This window comes from Ambystoma mexicanum, chromosome 3q (genome assembly GCF_040938575.1).
Source record: "Ambystoma mexicanum isolate Mex_15411 chromosome 3q, UKY_AmexF1_1, whole genome shotgun sequence".
Lineage (NCBI taxonomy): Eukaryota > Metazoa > Chordata > Amphibia > Caudata > Ambystomatidae > Ambystoma > Ambystoma mexicanum.
The window spans coordinates 105,778,680-105,800,265 of NC_090926.1; the positions used below are offsets into that span (position 1 = coordinate 105,778,680).

At 44.5% G+C, this 21,586-nt stretch overlaps 1 protein-coding gene and 1 long non-coding RNA gene across 2 annotated transcripts in view; one reads left to right on the forward strand and one right to left on the reverse strand.

Moving 5' to 3' along the window:
- The window catches only part of LOC138582176 (N-chimaerin-like), a 57,646-nt gene extending 41,404 nt beyond the window's left edge, over positions 1-16,242 (reverse strand). Inside the window, exon 1 of the mRNA XM_069653238.1 lies at positions 15,836-16,242. Within this exon, the coding sequence (XP_069509339.1) occupies positions 15,836-16,096 (261 nt within the window). The 5' untranslated portion in view covers positions 16,097-16,242. The remainder of the gene's footprint in view (positions 1-15,835) is intronic.
- LOC138581801 (uncharacterized) overlaps positions 1-21,586 on the forward strand; it is a 194,688-nt gene that overhangs the window by 160,175 nt on the left and 12,927 nt on the right. The window lies entirely within an intron of this gene.

A 21,586-nucleotide genomic window follows, 5' to 3' on the forward strand; every position in this document is an offset into this window, starting at 1 on the left:
TTTAAAACCACTCTGTGTGTTTTTCTGAAGGCAAGCAAAATGCCTATTTCAAACCTTGCAACATGTGCAAAATATTCACTGAACACCAGCAGACATTTGGCAGAATGGAGTTTTGTGTGCCTACAAAATCTGGGAAATGAAGAGCCCAAAAACAATGCTTATAACAAAAATGCTATGGAGTCAGCAGCTTAAGCCTAACTGCAACTGGATTTAAAACCACCAAAATCGAAAATGTTAAATTAAATGAGTGACCTATGTTTGGTGTCACATGCCTTTGTAACTGTTGAAATGTCATAGTTTTGCACTTAGAATCAGCATTCTAGCTGCATGTGTAAAATTACAAGTTATTTTAAAAGCAACAAAAAGTTAGCTGAAGGTCTGGCTTAAGGAACTTGATTTTGCCTAGCAACTACCCATCAGCAGTGAAACTTGAGTCACCACTGTGTTCCCAGGCCAACCTTCCTTTTGCTGCCCAGGCTAAGGATATGCCATCTATCTGATAATTGAATTTCCTGTGCTCTGCCAGAGAGTGAACAAAGCCCTCTCCACTCAGGCAAAGGTTTTTTATTACAGACGTCGTAAAAAGTGGCTTCCTCCTGGAGAAGCTGGGAGGAGCACTGCCTGTGAGAAGCAAGCTGGCTTGGCAGAAACTGGAAAGACTGGTTTCTGTACCATGTGACCTGAAAAGACACACCCCTGCAGCAAGGATATGGTTTTATAAAAAGGGGGATAATTCATAGAGCGGACATGTGAAAATTTTATAAATGATACCATAATTCTTGTGATTTTTCTGCCCACAGTTTAAGACGTGGTAGGAACCGGTGGTATGTTCAGGGGGGTTTTAGCGGAAAAGTGGATATTACTCTAAATGTGTGCATGTTAAAAATCTGAAACTTCATCAGTTAATGTCCCTACCCCCTGCACACATGTATGTAAAGTTGGGTCCATGTCGGAAATTGGAAAAGCAGTTAAAAAGTCAATTATGTACACTCTTTGAATGCAAGCTCCGAGAATGAGCAGATTTGGACATAGACATGGCTAAATTCAGCCACACCATGTATATGTAATTTTAAACAAATGTGTACCTGTGCAAATATGTTTTTAGGTCAGATATAGATTGTGTGTAAAGTTGACAGGGGTGGGTTCTCTGTATCATAAACAGACCTCATCATGATGACACTTCATTTCATTCCCCCAATCAAGGGGACGAATGAAAGCTGACCAATGACGATTGAGAGGGGCAAGTCTAGTGATGCAACACACACACCCATTCTCAAGAAACAGATAAAAAGCAGAGAGTCAGGACACATAGAGAGTTTCATTTTTCATCTGCCGCTGAAAGCTCTGCCGGAAAAATCCATACTTACCTCCATCAAACTCCAGAAAGCCAAACTAGAGACTTCAATCTATCCAGAGCAGAGAGACCCAAAGAACCGGTGCCTAGCAGAGACCAGACCCCTGTGAGCAGTTCCAGAGGCCAGGCGCTGTGAGCAGAACCCGGAAAGACCTGACCAGACTGAAGTCCGTGACCAAGTCGCTTTCCTGTTCAAAATCTCTTGTGAGTACTTAGCAAAACTCAGAACACATCTCTTAGTTTAAATTCATCTAATTCAATCTATTTAACCTAAGTAGAACTGCCTCCTAGCTGTCACCTGTCATTCTAGCTGCAAAAAATTTGTCACTTGTCATTTTGAAAAAGTGTGCGTTTAAAATTTACAAAACCAAAAACGACCTTTACTAAATTACTCATATCTCCGCAACCGTTTGGGCTAGAGACTTGCAATAACTTTCATTTGGAAGCTGAGATCCCAGGCTTTTCTAGGACCCCAAAACGGTAGAGATAGTCCTTGCGGTTCCTTTGTAATAGCGCTCGGCGCATCCGCGAATTTTACCGCGATTTGCAATTTCTTCACATGTAAAAACTGCTGCTGTTTGCTTTCCATTGGCCAGAAATTCGTTTAACCTGCTAACTATCCCTGCATCATTGCTAGTGTGAGCCTGGACTAATATTAACTAGATACCACTCACCCTGAACCTCTATAAGGGAATTAAAAGCAAATTTAGCATATTTCTCATTCATTGCCAGCACATATCCAAGCATTGCCTGTGTTTTCAAAACTCCTATCTGTTTTCTGTAAGCTTGCTGGGATTGAACTGAATTACAGTTGATTGCATTTCTGAGGACTGTGTGTTTTCCTTCCATTTCCTTGCATTGCATAAAGAGGGGGGGAGTGAATAGCCCGAGAAAAGTGATTACATTGTCTGGTTGAATCATATTGCGTATTTTCTGTACTGCATTCATTGAATATTGCATCCACCTGAGCCTACATAAAGCATCCTCTACCACATTATACTTTTGTTCCTATTTACCAGTGTGCTACCTTATCCATTTCAGGTCAACTCATTAGTCATTATAAAGAAGTGTGCTAGTGCCAGATTCTCCGTTGTTAATATTTACCATATCAGATTAAGTGTGATATTCAATTATTAATTTATTATAAAGTGTGATATATATATTTTAATTTATCAAATAAACCTTTTAAACTTGCAAAACAGAACTACTTCTTGGCTCAGTGGGGTCAGGGGGATTCCAAGAGAGGGGTGTTATACAAGGGTAGTCATCCAGGACGCATGAACTGGACCTAAAGATATATCAATAAGGGTTTTCATTCAGTATTCTAGACTAGGCGTTAACTTGGCTGTAGTGCTGAATTGAATCCTCTTACAATACGTATATAAAGCGACAGGATGGATAGGGTAAGCATGTGATACAGATAACATGGGGATACAGGTACATAGCATATACATAGCATACATAGGAGATACAGAGATATACAGAGATATGTCCTAAAAAAAACTCAAAACAAAGCCAGGTTAAGACCAACAGAGTGAGTCATTTGGGCAGACAATTTCCCAAATGTGGGAACTCAAAAGAGTATGGCAAAGGTGCTCTGGGAATATTGAGCAAATCCAGCTAAGAAGCAGCAAAAAACTGTAAAAGTGGAAATATGAGACGTATAAGAGTGTAAACAGGTTGTTATAGTCACCTATGAGGATGGGAAGCACACAGGGGTGTAGCTGCTTCAATAAGCCATTAGGAATAAATGATAAAGGGGAGAAGTGGGGCATGTGGGAGGATCTGCTACATGATCAGGTGGGGGGCATATTGGTGGGTCATGGCAATGACTGGCTCCAGGGAAGCCTCAGCATGAGTGTGGATCTTGACTAGCATTGGCATCAGGCATGTTATATGCCAGGGAACCTAGCACTAGTATTTTGCCAGGCTGTGCCAGGCGCAACAAATGTAACCTCAGACAGCAGAACACTTTGCAAATACCTTTTAAACTGAGGGCTGGGAACGTGGCCATTCGGGTTGACAGCAATGAGAAAGCATTCTGTGGATGTAGTAATGTATTTTTGTGTTGCTTAAACAGGATTTCCCTGTTGTGTTATTGGGGTTTTTATTGTGCACTGCTGCCCGTTGGCATTACCTTCAAGCGCTCTGTCAGACCTGAAAAGAGGTGGATGGTTGGGTTTGAGAGAATGCAAGATAGCTTTGCTGTTGTGTTGGAGCATGCGGTTCATAAGCACCACGTTATTGTGCACACGTTTATTTCTAGGTATTTTGTGTCGAGATCAAAGAAGCAATTGTGTTCCTGTGGGAGCCTTGTGTGCCGGTGGGGCTTGGGTGATTTGGCCACGGCGGTGGTATGGAAGTTGATTGTAGGGAGGTGTAGAGTTCTGTTGTTTAATGTCTGTAGGGAGAGATTTGAAATAGATGTGTGAGTGGCTTAGTTGGTTTGTGTTTGGTATGTTGAGTGTGGAAGAGGAGGGAGTTGCTGCAGGGGGTTTAATGGCATTTCTGGGGGGTCCATCCGAGGTGTCGGGGAACAAACCACAACTGGGCATATTGATATCGATATTTTATTTGTATCGTGCTCATACACAAGTGTTTCAGAGCGCGACGAGGCAAGGGAAGGGAATAAGGGAGAACAAAACAAAGATCTTACAAGGCCCAGTGACATTGAGAATGCGCAAGTGCATGGGAGAGGGAAAGGGGAAAGGTGCATGGAAGGGGGAGAAGTGGAAAGTGCTGAGCAAAGGAATACATATAAATAATAAATACATAATATAAATAATAAAAAGCAACAAAGAGTGGTAGTGCAGCTACTAGTGGTGCAGCCGGCAAGTGGCAATGCTGGGTAAAGGCCACAGACGGTGTGTCTGGCAAGGACAGAAAAAAGGGGGGAAAGACTCTATGGTTACAGATACAGACCCCAGTGCAAGGGATTTCCAGGGGGCAGTGGGGTGGTTGGAAGGGTGAGCAGGTACCTGGGCCCAAAAGTCAGAGGGTAACCAGGTGCACGATGCCAAGACAGAACAGGTCAGCAGGGGAGAGGAGGAGCGAAGGAAAAAGCAAATGGGGAGGTATTGAGGTGCTTTCAGAAACCGGAGATGGTTGTCCTCAAGTTTCAGAGTGGCAGGGAGGCTGTTCCAGAGGGAGGCCACAGCCGAAGCCAGATCTACTCCCAGCTTGTTTCTGTGAAAAACGACTGACCCTGAGGGAGTTGGAGGTGGAGGAGGGAAGACCTTCTGGTGGTACATCAACCTTTGGATACCCCGATCCTCCTTCCCTTGCTAGGGACCCCAGGGCAGAAAGAAACAGCTATGACCATGTATGTCCGCAAGCCCTCCTGTGCTGTGGGGGGCTGTGCAGTGTGGAGTGGGCTCTAGGCTGCACCCTGGCTCGGTGTGCCACCTACTATAAAGTGCTCAGTCCTTACACATGCCTGGATGAGTCGTAGCAAGAAAATGTTGCTGTGGCACCACTGAGATATAAGGGTGAGCAACGTCATTCGTGAATAGCATATCCCTTACTGTTTCATTTTTCACTTTGCATTTTGGAAATTGTAGTTTAGCTTTCACATTATTCCCAGACTAACCACCAGGGTGCAAATGCATGGATTTGAGATTGGCTGTCCTTCTCTCTTGTGAAGTGGAACACCCCGGGGCTCCTGGAACTACCAGGGCTGGTGGGGGCTCAAGATATCTCAAATTCTTTCATGTCGAGATGTCAGTAGTTTGTCCAGACTACTTTTTCTCTTTGAATAGTGCTACTTGTTATTTTAACTTTCCCCATTATAAATGTCACTGCAAGAGACCTCCTGGATATCAAACATGATTAATTAGGCTACCCACAGGTGGCACTGCTTAACTTGAGGTCTCCCTCTTATCCAGTGACCACAAAGGTTTGCAAAAAAGTGCACAGAGCAGGGCCAATGTTGGGGTGAACATTCAGATGTTTAACCAGCCGAAAGAAACAAGATATGAATAGGTGCCAAGGGGCTCAATGCCATGTCAACACCTTGAACCAGTCTTGGCTATTCAGCCAAAATTACTTAAGTGTATTGGAACAGCGGTTTCGTTTTCTGCATTCTAGCTAAGCAGCTAAAAGCCCAACATTGAACAGAGCTGGCAAGTTGATCGAGGTCATGCCACACTAATGAATCCAGTCCAGGTTTTAGTCAGGGCTCCAGTCGAGAGTGCACAGCGTCAGCCCACTATTTTCCGAGGGGGGACGTCCTCCCCCTTGGGTATTTTAGAGGCTGTGTGCAAAATGAGACACTCTGACTGTCATTTTTGAATTTATGAAGTTACGCCGACCTGGGGATTCGAACGGGGTCGCCAGGATGGCATGTCAGGGACTTCAATCCTTCCCCATACAAACTGGTGAAAAATAACAAATAGCCAAAGTGAAATGTCACATTTCGTGACTCCATGTTCCAGGGAAAACATTGGTGTTGATTCTTGGAGTTTAAAACCTGCACACCTCAACATTTTCAAATACTATTAGAAGAAAATATCCTCTCTTGTTTTTTGTGTGTGTTGATTTTATGAAAGGCAAATGCAATTCGTCTCATGCAATTTGTATGGTTATGGAAAGCCAATCGAATGAAATTTGCATAGGTCACCTTGGTATGCAAATTTCTGGTGACGTCAAAACCCTGTTGCTTATTTTAACGAGTAGCCCCCACTTTATTTTTTTTAAGACTTGACCCCTGGTTTTAATTGTTGCATTGTGGGACTCAGTGCTTTCAATGGGCCAGCCCTACCTGGGCCTCAATACCCGGAGTTCTTGTTTTGCGCATTAGAGTACCTGCTCTTCTCAATGCCTGAAAGAGAGTACTGGTACTCAACCATGTTGCCAGGTGAAAAGGAAAGCTTTTCATTTCACTTTATCACAACTTAAAGGACTAGCCTCTGCTCTGGAAAGCAGCACCCTCTGCACCACCCACAGTGCCCATAATGTCTCCTTCAGGGCCCAGCCTGCTGAACAAAAGGAAGGACACACCTCCAGCTACTGTGCTCTCAGAGCACCAGGCGCAGAACACTGTTTCACTATGTGGGCATCACATGTTACCTACAATAGGTGTCCTTTGATGAAGCAGGGATGGATTTGGAAAGCCGGGGAAATTACTTTAAGATATTTCTTTGTTATTAGCAGCGCCTATTCTGATATGTAAATGTTTAAGTAATTGGAGTTGTGATGGAACGTTTTCGACTGAAAACTCGCACACAGCTCCAGCTACCTACCAAATGTCTTATTAAGCAATGAAAACCAGCAATAATAAAGCTGCCCTTCCAAAGCTTAGTGTACAGCTAGGATATCTGCTAGTTTGATGCTCAAAAAAGACAGCCCCACGTTATAAGGATGTTCAGTTTCCTAACACACTGCATAACAAACCGAAAGTTTGTGGGAAAAAATCCCAGATACACTGCTTTCCCAAAGTGTGTGATCCGTGTTGCATAATGTAATCTCACTGGGCATTGCCTGCAAACAACACGGTGTGCCTAAAAGGGACCTGTGCCCAAGGAACGACCAGCGCCGACAGCGATGCCCCGGAATCTCCGGCTCTGTAGCTTGGCGAGTGCCTGCACTTCTTTTTTGCCATTTAAAGCACTGCTGGCACTTGTAGTTTTGCCTTTCCCTTTGTAACTGGAGGACTACGTGGCTTAAATAAAAAAAGCAAGACAGGATGAGCCGCGGACCTTGACATGGGACACAACGAGGCCTCAGCAGTAGAGCTAGCAAAAAGCCAGGCCTTCCTTCGAGGGTTGCAAGTGATGAAGGCTTAGGGCGCATCCTTGCTTATGTTACCACCGCTCCAATCATGTTTTACTCCCAACCTGGAACTATGCACATTTCTGACGGCCACATCCCAAGTGGAATGGGCCAGGCTGCAGGCGGTCTGGGGGGCTACTGAGATGGTGCAGGGCTCGCCCAAGAAAACCTAGGGAGAAAGATCAGAGCAACTCCACCTGCATAGTCTGGAGATTGAGAGAGAGGATGGTGGCATACGAGAGCATGCATGCCAACATGCCCCCATTCCAGTCTGGAGATGCCAATCCAGACCTGCGTTGAACTATGCATTCTGGTAATTGTATTCCTAGGCTTCTAAAGGACTCCAAGTCGGAGAATGCAGAGTTAAAACCGAGGAGAGGCCTGGAATCTCTTAAATGGCATAAAGCATGTTAGCATGCATGGGAGGAGACCATTTAATTCCATGCACTGAAAAATTACTTTCTCACTCCTGTGCTTCCAATCAACACTTGCATTGTGGGGGTTGTATTTTTGGACAATAACGGACGAATCTGGATTTAACCTCGGGATCGCAATGATTTGTGAAAGGAAATGTCAGGCTTGCAAAAACAATGTCCAGGTGACAGGGAGTCCTCTTGCCACTATGCGTGCAATTATCACAGATGCGTCAAGGCAGGCGGGTGGGTGCAATCTCAGTCCAGCTAGACTTGAGGGTGTTGGGGGAGTAGGGTGTCATTTGACAAAGCGCCAAGACTTATTGGAGGCAGGCTCCATAAACGACATAGTGACAGGAAGTTCCCCTACACGGGGTGGTAAATAGCTCTCGGGACGGAAGGAGCTGCTGAGTGCAAACCACTGGACAGCATTCAACTCCTCGAGCAAGACACAGAGGAGCTACGAAGATAGCTCGGCGAGTTTAGCACTGTGCTTTGGGCCTTTGAGCTGTCGCGAGTTGGGAGCGAGTCCCTCGCCCAATGCTGGTTATGCAGCCCCGCATTTAAAACAGAAACATTAAAAGGCCAGGAAAGCGCGCGCTGCTTGTACCTAGCCTAGGGCAGCCTCGGATCCTCGAGGCCGACGCTTTCCTCATACCCTCTCCGATGTAATGAGCACTGGCAAACTGGGTAGAAGTAAAACACGCGGTTTACCTACGCGCTGGCCCAAACTGCAAGCAACCAAGGCAGTTTAATTAGGAGACTGCACCCCCTCCCCCTATCTGTTAACCCCTAACCGCCAAAGGGTCTCCGGCAGGGGACGTCATTCACATGGATTTTGAATGAAGCTATTAGCATGGTATTTTAGCGGGGCCTGTCTTAATTAGTGCTGGTTGGTATTTTCCAGGCCATGCCTCCTCTGGCAAGGCAGGTGCTAAGAGCCCTCGCTGGCCATTGTTACCTGGGGAGAGTGGGTGGGAGGGGGAATGTCTGGGCTAGGTGCTAATGACCCCCCCCCAGCTAGGCTGTGGGGGCAGTCCACAATCCACTCAGCCGCAGTCCATTGAAGTGCGGGCCGCAGTAAAGGCTAGAGAGTGATGGGAAGGCAACCCCCAAGAGTGCCCCCCTCCCCTCCTGTCTAAATCACAAGGGGCCCGGGTAAAGAGCATCAGTTACCTGCGGTAATTGCAGCCCCCCCAGGGAAAGGGGGCGGTGACGGCTTGGGAACCAGACTACACATTCCATTCAGGCACTCATCTCATTACCTAATGGAAGGCCCACACCTGTCCGCGAGACAATGCCGCGCCGCCCTTGAACCGGAAGAAGTCTAACGGTTACATGTTTGGCTTCTGACAAACGCTTTTATGTTTATAAAAGCTGGTGCATATAAAATAATACATTCAGTTCATAACTTCTCATTGTATACAATTAAAGTATGTACTATGTCTTAGTTTTAAGAATGCCCTTAAGTAAGTCGTCTTGATGAATGTTGGAGAGTTGTTGATAAGCGTTATGAACCAACTTGCCAAGAAAAATGCAAAGTGGCATTTGCATTGTTTTTGATCAAGTCTGGGTGTCTACTTTATATAGATATACAACGATTTGGTATTCCACGATATAGCGCATATGCCCCCTATTTCCAAATGTCCATCTTTAGTGGATTAGAGTCCCTCTTCATGAGAAGTGCCCACTTGTTGGTGGGCACAAAGCTTGAGGAGAGCCAGTCCTTTTACGGGGTAGGACAGTCTTAATTTGAGGTATGACTTCCTCCCCAGACACTCCTTTATGAGGGAGAGGGGGCTCTCTATAGGACGAGCGTGCTATTTAGTTCATCTGTTAGGTGGCAGTGCCACCTATCAGCCGGAGCTATTGCATTAGAATACAGATAGGTAGAAATGGCATGTGAGGAGGGACAAACGGCTTGAAGGTGTTGTTCGGTTATTTGCCCACCCATTGACTGCCTATGGCCATTCCCATACAGTTCCTGCCCCACCTATCCCAAAACACGCCCCCCGCAACTCCTTGAGCTCGGTTTAATCAAGCCGTACCATCAAACTCTTCACTCAAAGTGCCTGCCATCAAACTCTGCACTCAAAGTGCCTGCCTGCCAGTCGGTTTTTTTTCAAAGCAGAGAGTTTATGACTTATTTGGAGATAAAAACACACTACTAGTGTAATAAAAAGGTCTTAACCAGGTGTGCCTACAGCCACCCAATTTATAAGCAGTATGGTTTCCATTATTGTAGTCCTGTTAAAAACAAGTATTGGCAAAGCCAAAACGTTTGGCTTGTGTATAAGTATTAGACATTTTCCGGGCACTACTATTAGATGCATAGGTACTCGGAACATTTTTCGCTGCTACCATCAATAATCAGTTACTACCACTACGGCAATGCCTGGTAAGTGCCGTGTCCCATGACGTCACAGAAGCCCAAACTGTTGGCATTGCCAATGCTTGCCTAAGGAGAAGCAGTCCCTCCGAAGGGGCAGTCTGGTGCCCATCCATAAAGGCTACATTCCTACTTCAACGGCTCATTAAAAGAAGCACCTCCTCATTACGAGTGAGCCGCCACGCCACCTGTGAGCTCAATGCCTGCATTCTCTTGTTTGGCAGGGGTTTGTTTGGGCCTGGAAATGTTCTGCTTCCCTACTTTGTTTTATGAGGTTGTGTTCAGTTCAGGTTCCTTGCGTGCGCCCCCCAGGTCTCCTTTGGCTTTTTGCTGCTGATGTAGCTATGAAGGCATGGCAGGAAGTTGCCACGTCGAGGTTCCCACTTGATATCAATAGCCCCACCCTTCTATGAATGACGCGCACGCGCAATAACGTGGAGAAAAAGAATAACCTGTACAGAAAGGCAGCACGTATGCCACAACTTGCCCTGGATTAAATAAGGGCACAGCCTTATTTCATATATGCCACATGGCCCTTCCCATTCGGGGGGGGTGCTTGTCCAGTCCTTTTTCAATGGGGCTGCGCAATTGTAAAACGCTTGTGTAAATCCGTCCCGAGCACTTGCAATCCCGGCTTTCCCAGAACTTCAAGTCACAGAGTGCAACGTTACAACCAGGCATGGAGAAGCATAGCCTGACAGGAATGGTTGCATGATGGCATGTCTGTGATTTCACCTGTCACAGATTTGGTTACTACCAATGCCATAAACCGGGGTTCATGTCCCAAGCGGATCCACCCTTCTTAAACAAGCTGGCCCCTCACCAACATCCCAGAAAAGGGGTGCAAACAAGAGCCATAGATGCAACACCCCCCCCATTGCATCTAGGAGATGATTGGCCGGTATTGGATTTGATTTGGAATTCTGGGTGCTGTAGTCCTAGACGTCGCCTTTGGCAATCCAGGAATAGAAGCAGCAGAAAGTACAGAAAAAAAGAGGCCTGGCCTAGCATCGCTCAGATGGAATTAGCATGTTGGCATGAGAGTTAAGAATATCTGTGCATACCCTGCCTTATAAGCACTTAGGCTGGCAAAGTTGGTGCAACCAGGTGACCCGCTGGTACTCCATGCGCCATCTGGCTAAACGGTGGCCAGATTTTCAAGACACAAAACCAGGACAGCCAAAAACATAAAGGAAGGACTACCCTACTCGCACCTCATCTCCCCCCTTTCAATCCTGCACCCCAACCGACCTTAACCCGCCCCACCTCACCACAACTACCCCCACCCCACTCCCCCCCACTCCCACACAGTATTTCCAACACTGCTCCCAAATAATATTGCGCGATTTTGACTGTGGAGTTAAGCACCTTAATAGCTAAAGAGCTGCTGCTCAAATTGATATTTGATGATTTGCTATTTACTTGTTTCTCAGCCAGTCTCTGTGGCGCAAGCAGATAATGCACGTGACTGTGATCGGGAAGATTGGTGGTTCAAGCCCATTCCCACATGTCAAAAGGACAGTGTTATGATGTTTATTTAGTTTAAAAGTGTTGCCAGTTTAAGATGCCGCCCTCACTTTCCTCAAAACCAGGACAGGGTTTCTAAATTGAAAAACTCTCGGGACATGGGGAGAGAGTGCCCAAATACCGAGAGAGTCCAGGCAAAACTGGGACGTCTGGCAACGACCATACCGTTCCCGGTGTAGCCCTGCTCGATCTATGGAGGCACAAACTGCTGAAGTTCTTGCCAACCTGTTGCACAGTCAGGGAGGTGTGCAAATGTAGGGGGTCTGAGACCACCCTTAGGTCCGAGAGAGATGCACCCCCATAGCCACTGCACAGCGCCCCGCAGGTGAGATCCCATGCTGTGTGGCTCCTATGCTCCTGATGAAGTGTAAGAGCCATGGCATGAAACTGTCTGCTCATTAAGCTATTGGCACCATGCATGCTGGGATTTGAAGTTTCATGTTTTGCACATAAGCCTGAACTTACAAGTGGCGGCAGCTTTTAAAGGACTGTTGGATAAAAAGGCTGAACTGGAGAAGGTGACTGATAACATGTCGGGTGCTATATGACCCCATTTCACGGTAGACAATGTGCTTCAAACCCGGAACTGGGAGATGGATTTATTTCTAAATGACCTAAAGAATTACAATTCCATAGCCATGGATCTAGAATGGGACACAATTGAAGGCAATCTGTGGAAACGAACCTTAGGTTTGCCGGACTGTGTCCCGATAGTTTGCCTCTGATACGAACTAGGCCTTTCATTACTTAGATCGTGGATGGAATGGAACTGGATTGCGCTCTATAGATTAATCCTAGATCCACCAAAGAGCTCTCTGTTTGAGGAAGTGGCCCTCACAATGCAATCTGCAAATAATGGGGTTTTGATTAAATGTAAGCAAAAATGCTCTGAAATACTGTTCAGATCCGAGTGTGGTGTTGACCTTCTTCAGAATACATTGAAAGTGAAAAAAAAATGAAACCGTGTGACTGGATAGGCACGATAGACAGCATGAGGAAGGCTAAGAGATCAGCCCCCTTCACGTTGACGGAAAACCGACTGTCAGTAGTGCCTGCCTATTTAAAAAAGTAATCTGATTCATATTTAAGAATATCTTTTCTGAGATTTTGTTTAAATCTACTGCCTACTCCAGAGATACTAGCTAGCTACTAGAGATAAGGAAGGGGCGATCACAGCTAATTGTGATAAGTGTGATAACAATGAAGTCCAGACTAGTAAACATCTACTATCCAAGTGCCATTGAACATGAAGGTCAGAAGATTTAGTAGGTGTGTGTGTCCATGATGAATGCTGGTTAAACACAGATGACATCTGGGGTAGACTATCCTCAGGCAATCAGTCTGGTCTGTCTGTAGAGGTCGTCAGAACCCTAAGGGAACTCAAATTGATGGCTGATTGATAATTCCAGGGAGAGAAGAAAAGGGCCGTAATCCAGAAGCCTTCAGTCTTTTGGCTTTTGTAAAATGTAGTTTATTATGAGGTTTGTCTCTTCTCTTTTCATTTCTCTTTTCTTTTAGTGATTCATGTCTCATGTTTTATCTGAGTAACTGCAAATTGATTGTGTAAATTGACCCAATGTTATTCCTTTTGTATGTATGTTGTTGTTCAGTGTGCTAAAAGTCAAAATTTGGCTACTGCACAATAAATAAATACATTTTATAAAATGACCTAAAGAATCAAATCACAATACGTGTGCAGCAATGAAGTACAGGACTAGAGATACACTGCCTTCTATTAGAGAGATGCTAGTCAAGTCACGATTTTAACTTCTTATTCCGAGTGATTTCAAAGGTGTTTATAACAGTTTTCAGACCAGACTAATCTTGCAAACCTGCCAAACGCAACCTGCATCACCACAAGACTTCTGTCCTTTGGCACACTGATTGCCAATAAAAGCACGCATTGATTTTAAGATTCTCTCCCTAACAAACAGCTGCATCCACAATACTGCACCCTCATTCCTCGCCCAAGGCATTTCCAAAAGAACCAAACACCCCTTCTTACGGCCCACATCCACTTTGTCACTTGCCATCCAGAGGTTCTCAAAAGAAAAGAGCTGGGGGGACCTGTTTCACCATCATTGCCCCCACCCTATGGAATGCCCTACCGCCCAACATCCAGGAGCAGGATTCCTACCTCATCTTCAGAAAACTGCCAAAAACCTGGCTGTTTGACAAATATGACTAAACTGTTTTGGGGCACCCCCTGATCCCTACCTCTCTCTCTATAACATTTACTGTCCTGTAATGTACCATATTCTTCCCATGGCCCTAAGCTGCCAGCACTGTGATACTCACGGGTATTAGGCGCTGTCAACAAATGAAATAAATAAAATCTGAGGTGACGTCACTTCTTCAATGCCATACGGGCAGTGGAACTTGGCATCACGCACTGATGACTACTAATGGCATCACAGTAAGAGACATCGCAAGCATGTGACACGGATTTCGAGCAACAATGCTGCATATTAACCATTGTCTGATGGCGCCTGCGCAGCAGCGGGGGTTGCAGATCTTGAGACAGCTCGCGCTGGTGGGCCTATGACCGATGCCCAGGAACACTGCATGACGGGAAGTGAGATCTTAAATGTCAACAAACTGGAGCGGGAGCCGCAGGTTATCAGTTCCCGTGACCTTAACGTGGCCACGCATGGCGGCAACGCCACAGCGCAGGTCATGCGATCTGTAAACAGCCGAGTAAGATGGACGTCTCACCACTGGAAATACTATTAATGTTTGTGGCGCATACGCCTCGTCTTTTCCTCCTTGCGGCATGGGTTGGAAGCGTGCACCATCTTGGTGCCATTGTGGCCACTGCTGTCTTCAGAAGTCTAGAGAATGGGTCTCGGCCTTCAGAGCGCAACCTATGAGCCACCAGGCGTAACACACACAACCTGTCCTGCTGATGCGATCAACACACCAGGGCCCAATATTCAAATGCAGAGCCCCGAGATTAACACAATGTGCCCCAAACAAAAGATATGACTTACAGAAGTGGCCTGCGGATCTGGGTACAATACTCCAATTGTGGGCTCCAGGGTGGACGAAATACCCCAGGTGAGGCCTCTGGAAATACTCAGTACTGCGGATGAAACCCCATTACTCGAGGCAGGCCTCTAAATGGGCCTCCACCATGGGATACCGTTTGCCAGATGCGGATCCCAGAACTGGACACAGTGCTCCCAATGTGACCCACTGACTAGATGGACACAGCGGGCCCATTTCCGAAGTCCTCGTGGAGTAATGTGCCAAGTGAGGCCCCGCATACTGGAGGGAATGGTACACGTGACCCCATATCCATACCCACGTCTTCCAGGTGGGACTTCAACAATGGGCCAAGCACTACTGATGCAGCCCCAGCACGTGACATAATTCTTCAAATGGGGGCCCCCAGAAATTATCACTTTAATCCGAAAAGGGCTGGCAGGCCTGGGGAGAGCCCTTTAGGGAAAGCATTGTCGTGGGGTGCAGGAAGGAAATACCACCCCTGTTTCCTACTGGGCTATCAGGGAGGCACGGGCATCCTTTCCCCTCATTCTGTGGTAAATCAGAGGGAACTTCTGGCTCAGTTTATATTTGCCGGATCAAGGGGTAGAAATATTCACCCTGGAGACCGTGGTAAGTTGAGTTATGATGGATGTACAGGGGGCTAGCGCGGCAGGTACATGTCTTCATGGCACATACGGATTTTGGCGTTAGAAATAATTCAGTAGAAAACATATTGTCAATGGACAATTCATGTTAAGCGACTTTTTAAAGGGCCATGGGAATGTTTACAAGAATTTTTGAAAAGCCAAGGAGAAGACATCCCAAATGACCACTTTCGTAAAGACGGCCCAATAAAACCTTGACTGATAAAGTCTTACTGTTGCATATATTTATTAAAAAATAAATAAATAAAAACTCTGCAGGTTAATACACCCGCCAGAGTCGGTTGTAGAAATAAGCATGCATACTGCAGGTCAAAGATCCACCCCTGACGGGCTGTCTCCGCATTTTAGCAACCTTATGAGTGAGATGAATGTCACGTGATTTAAAGTACTAAGAAGCTACGAGACTGACAGTGTGGGAAAGAGTAAGGGGGGACATGCCAACACTATGCATGTTTCTCCCACACAGTGTTTCAACTGCTCACCCCCATTCGCTGCAAAACACCTTTGCTCCCTGTTGCTCCCCTGTCACGCGTGACGTCATGACCCAGTCCTGGAATTTTAGCCAACAGCAGGTTGCCTGTTGATACGTTTATGCCCGTGTAAATGGCACAGAAAACCAGACTACAAGTCTCAAAATGCAACCTGCTTGCAGCTATAACACCAGCACTGGCCTACGCCACACATGCCCAGGGGGCTTCTGACAGCACCGTAAATTGCGCCTGTGGCCTACCTGGAAGTTGTGCGGCTTGTGGTTGACCATGCACTCCTCCTTCTCCTCCTCTTCCTGGGTGCTGGGTTTGCGCAGCAGCGGGTGGAGCTCCGCACAGGCCAGCAGTTTCAGCGGCTTCCAGAGACCTCCCTGTCCGGACTGCCCCCCGGTCTGAACCCGTAGGAGAGTAGCCAGTAGGGCAGGTACCCGGCCAATGTCCAGGGTGCGGCGAGTGCCGCAGGGCTCGTTCTGCCCCTGAGGGCATGATTCTTCACTGGGCATACCGAGGGGGTTCACGGAGCACAAAAATTAAAATAAAAAATCCAACAATCCTTTGCTGTTTCCTAAAAATCCATTCAAAATAAATAGTGGCTGAGTAAAATTAAAAAATAACAGCCGACCGATTTGGGTGCCGAGCACAGTCCAGACAAATTCGTAGAATAAATAACGCAAATATAAATAAATAAAATGAGCTTCTCCAGGAGACTGCGAGACCACAATCCGAGTATTCGGCAGCTTCTGTGATGGGAAAAGCCGAGGACCTCCCTGAATCTCTGGGAAGGGAGCCTGCCAGATGTCTGGACGCAGGAGCCGCAGGGAGCAGGGCGCAGTGACAGATGGATGCCAAGAACAGAGGCTAGTTGAGTGTTCCATCAGCACCCCCTGCCTCAAGCGCCCTCCCACCACCATTCAGGCCTATGGAGAAGGGGCGGGCGCTGCGGGCGTGCAGCCAATGGAGAGCCGGGAGGGGGAGGGGCGGCACGAGATAAGGAATACACTCCGGATGCAACCAGAGCGCATCCATGGGTATGTGCCGGGGAGCGAAACGGCCGTCGGTTTTCACGCCAAAGGCTTGCGTGAGACGGCCGGATTCCCGCACTGGGCCGGTTTAGTCCAGATTCCTGACAGTCTCAAAGCCGCTCTGTTATTCTGTGTCCACTGACCCCTCAACCACATTCAAGTCGTTATCACTCCATGCGTGCATTTACATAGTGCGCTCCGACTCGTCCGCCTCTCACTAATCTTTACGTCCATCTTTCCGTCACTGCGTGACCTTCTGGCTCCAATCTCCCTTCTCTCCCCATTTCTTTCGATCCCGCGCCACTTTCTTTGGATCTCACCCATGTCGCTCTCTATAGCTGGCCCTGTCTCTCGCTCTGTCTTTCACACACACGCTTTCTTTTTGATGTGTCTCTTTCTTTTTGAAGCTGGCACTATCTCTCTCTCATTTTGCCAATTCTTTCTATATTGTTTTGGATACTCGTTTTTTTTTATCTGGACGCTTCCAACAGAATACCCGTTTGAAATTTTGTAAATCATGTTCTTGTGACTGTATTCAATTGGCGTGCATTATGATGTCATAATGCCTGGTGCTTTACCCAACACAAACCAGAATTTGGCACCTCTTGATTAAATCCTTGACGAACTTTCAAAAAAATGTCTTCTGAAATATGGTTCTATGACGTTACACAGCAACAACCAATAATTGATAGGAAATGGTAATTTGTTTATTTTTTGCACACTGGAGTGTAACACAGGCGATCAAGAATCTACATGCATGTTATGGATTATAAACCACAACATGTTTTTGGATGCATTTTGCTTACCCGCTTTACCTATTTTTCTGCAATACATTTCAAGCAGTTAAAGTGTGTTTTTTTTAATCCAAATACATTTTACATTGATTATTTGTCTCCACAACTGGACGATCGTTTGCATTACAGGAAGCGAGATGCCAGGTATTAACGGGCACGACAGCGTATGGCCATGCATTATAAGGAATAAAAGACCCATAGCATACATAAAAAAGAATATGGCATCCAAACCTCAGAGTTCCATGACCTTATAACATAACTCTGCCTCTGTCCTTATTCCTAGATTTGCTTACAGAACTCCTTGGTGACTTGCAATATCCTATAAGAAAGATATATAGAGAACCAGGAGGCACACCTGTTTATGAAATTTTTATCTCATCAAGCTAAGTTAGATAAATGGGATTAAAGATAAATTTGAGGTGCAGGGGGAGAAAAGCTCAACCTTGGCATCTAGGTTGGACAAAAATAGACAAAAGTGTGGTTGTTCCCAAAACACTTTGGGAACTCCCGTCCCCTGCACACTATCGAATATCTGAAAAAATCAGAACAATAACTCAAGAGAGTTTCTGGATTTCGTTCACATATAATCTTTTAGGTAGAATTTTTGAAAAAACGAGAATTATGACAGAAACACGTTTCATGATACATAAATAATTTTCCTTAAACAAGTAAGCAAATATGCAAATATTTTCTGGAGACCAGAGATTTTCGTAAAATTATCCTTTTCTTTATTGTACAAAGCATATGGTGGTGCCCAACGCGTTTCGAGTACAACTCTTCTTCAGGGGCAATGGCACAATTGTTTCATTTTTCTACAAAGTGAAGAGATGATATAAGTCAAATTATATTAGCCCATACATATAGTTTATCTCTGTTTTTATCTCAGTTTAACTCAAAAATAGCGTCAACAAGTCATCCGTTGAACATAAAGTAACACATTTAAACAGGTGATCGTAATTTAAGAAAAATATTCATTAATACAAAAAAACACACTTGGAAACCATATAGTAGTGTGCTTGTTTTACACAAAGATAAAGAAGACCAAATGTTGTTTATATTCAGCTCGGTAAATCTGCTTATGATCCCATCCTCCATTCTTGAGCAAGAGTTTACGTAGTTATATTTGTACATGGAACTTTTTTTAACAACAAAAGCGTTTTTTTTAAAAAAATGAAAACAAGGTTATCTAATTGGCACTTTCTAAATGAAAGTAGGTGGATTGAAGACTTACGTATCTTAAGAAAAAATGATCGGTAAAAGTAAGGTGATTGCAAAGTGCATCTAGTGGTTGTCATCCAACACGGAAGGTTTGCGGCAGAAAGGTTCAAAGTCTGTCGACTACTATTTTTTAACTGAGAAGAGAGAGACAAAGATAAATATTTTAAATAGACTGCATCTAATCTAGAGAAAACCTAATGGCTACAAGTACTTACATTAAATATTTTGGAGGGAGGCGCTACAAGGATTGTCGCATCTGCCGGATTGGAGATGCGTCCACCCTGTGCAGCGTCTCTTTATATACTGACTGTGATGCTCTTTGTTAGCAAAGTGACATGCGCGGTGAGTAGCCTAAGTGCGCATGTGTAGATAAAGCTTGTCATGTCTACTGACGTATTTAGGAAAAGGAAGAGTTGCGCATGTGTAGGACAGATCTCATCATGTTTACTGACGTATCCAAGATCAAGTGGTTGCGTGGTGTACGTCAACCGTGTGACGTATCATCCGCGTCTTTCAAGTAAAAGAAACCAAAATGGTGAACCTTAGGGAGGCGAGTCAAAGAGTGCTCAGCAAAGACTAGATGTGAAATTTAGTATACCTGATCTTAAAAAGGTGTAATCTCGGGAATTGAAGTATTTACTAAAGAAGGTATGGTATTCTATACAACGGCCGCATGGGAGGTGGAATGTCGAAACAAGATGGTTCGGGTACATGTAAACATAAGGAAACATATGTATTGGATACGTAAGGATATGTATCAACAAAAACATAAACATAAACATAAATTCAACCATTAAACGATTCCAAATTACTGTATAAATTAATTAGTCTGAGCAACCTCTGCAGACGGTTTGTTATCAAATTTCATTTATATCTGCTCCTCATGGATGCACATTCTATTTCTGGAAACTGTAGCATGGTATCCGAGTCTTTTTTAGAAAAATATTGGCATAACATTTTTTATATAGAAATAGAACGGGAATCTAACAACGATGTATCAACAAATGCTACATTATAAGTAAGGGCCTAGGTAGTATTCTTCGTTCATCCCTAACGGGGTAAGTGAATCAAGGCAGTGTATCCAATATAATTCTCTTTGTGACAAGATTTTTTGTAGATCACCACCTCTTGGAAGCGGCTGCACAATTTCGAGAATCACAACTCTCATTTGGGCCACAGTATGTTTGTGGTCTCTAAAATGTCTGTATACTGGGGATTTTGTGTTTTTGGTACGGATGTTAGATTTGTGCTCCGTCCAACGTTCTTTCGCTTTTCTGGCTGTTTTACCCACATAGTACAGTCCACAAGGACAGCGTAGAGCATAAATGACATTTTTTGAGTCACAGGTGGCATATTGTTTTAATAGTATTTTTTTACCTGTGTTGGCATGTCTAATGTGATCTCCCTTTATTACATTCGAACAATGCTGACAATTCAGACACGGGAAAGTGCCGTTTTTTGGTTTGTTAAGAAATGACTGATTGGACTTTTTCCTTCTTTCGGCTTTAATTAATTTGTCTCGAAAGTTTCTGCCTCTTTTGTAGGCAAGCATCGGTGGTTCTGGGAACAGTTGATTAAGCTGTGGGTCTGATTTAATGATATCCCAGTTTTTGTAAATTATCCTTTTTATCTGAAAGCTCTGGCTAGAGTATTTCAGTGAGTGTATCAAGTTAGATTTGGTTTCCTTGGGTTTAATGGTCAGCAATTCCGTTCTAGTCTGTGCTTCTGTTCTGAGTATAGCTTTGTTTAGGAGGACAGTTGGAAAATGTCGATCTTCAAAACGGGATTTCATAATCAAGTATTCTTCTTGGAGTTTATCCGCCTCTGAGGTAATTCTTTTCAGGCGAAGGAGTTGACTATACGGTAGATTTTCTTTTAGATGTTTTGGATGAAAACTGTGAAAATGAAGAGTGCTATTGACATCTGTAGGTTTTCTGTAAATTTGTGTCTTAAGTGCTGAGTTTGAGATTTCAATAGTAACATCCAAAAAGTTGATGGAAGGCTTTCCAATTTCAATTGTTAGTTGAATTCTGTCATTGCATTGGTTCAAGAACTCCCAGAAGTGCAGTAGTTCAGATTCCGTTCCTTTGAAAATGCCAAAGATGTCATCAATGTATCTGTACCACTTTTTGATTTTTCCTTTCCACGTTGGATTTTCCAAGACATAGGTGTGTTCAAAGAAGTACATAAAGATGTTAGCATAGGAGGGTGCCACTGGGGAACCCATCGATGTACCCGAAGTTTGTAAAAAGTATTGTCCGTTGAACCTGAAGTAATTATTGAACAAGATGATATTGATTAATTCAATGGCAAAGGTTTTCTGTATTTGGATTTCATGATGTTTCAGGAGGAACCATTCTAGTGCATCAATGCCTTGGTTGTGTGGAATTGAGGTATATAAACTAGTCACATCCATTGTGAATAGGATGAGATCAGTTTCCGTCATATCAATATCTTTAATGTTCTGTAAAAAGTGGCTAGTATCTTTGATATAGGTGTTGGTTTCCTGTATTAGCGGTTGTAATGCTGTGTCAAGATAAATAGCAAGAGGTTGGAAAATACTTTCTGTTCCTGCCACAATGGGTCTTAATGGTGGGTTAGTTCTATGTTTATGGATTTTCGGAAGGCCATAGAACACTGGAGTGACCGGGTGTTTGTTGATAAGGAAGTTGCTAGTATTCTCTGAAATCCAGTTCAGTACTTCCGCTTTTTCTACTGTATTTTTGATGATTTCCTTGATATTAGTAATAGGGTCATGATCCAGTTTAAGATAAGTGTTTTGGTCAGATAAGAGTTTGAGGCATCCTTCATTGTAAAACAAGGTATCCATAATGACTAGCCCTCCTCCTTTATCCGCTTTTTTGATTGTGATCTGATTATCTTCTGCTAAATTCTTAATGATATTCAATTGATGTTTTTTGATATTTTGTCTACTCGAGGGTTTGAACTTCAATTTTTT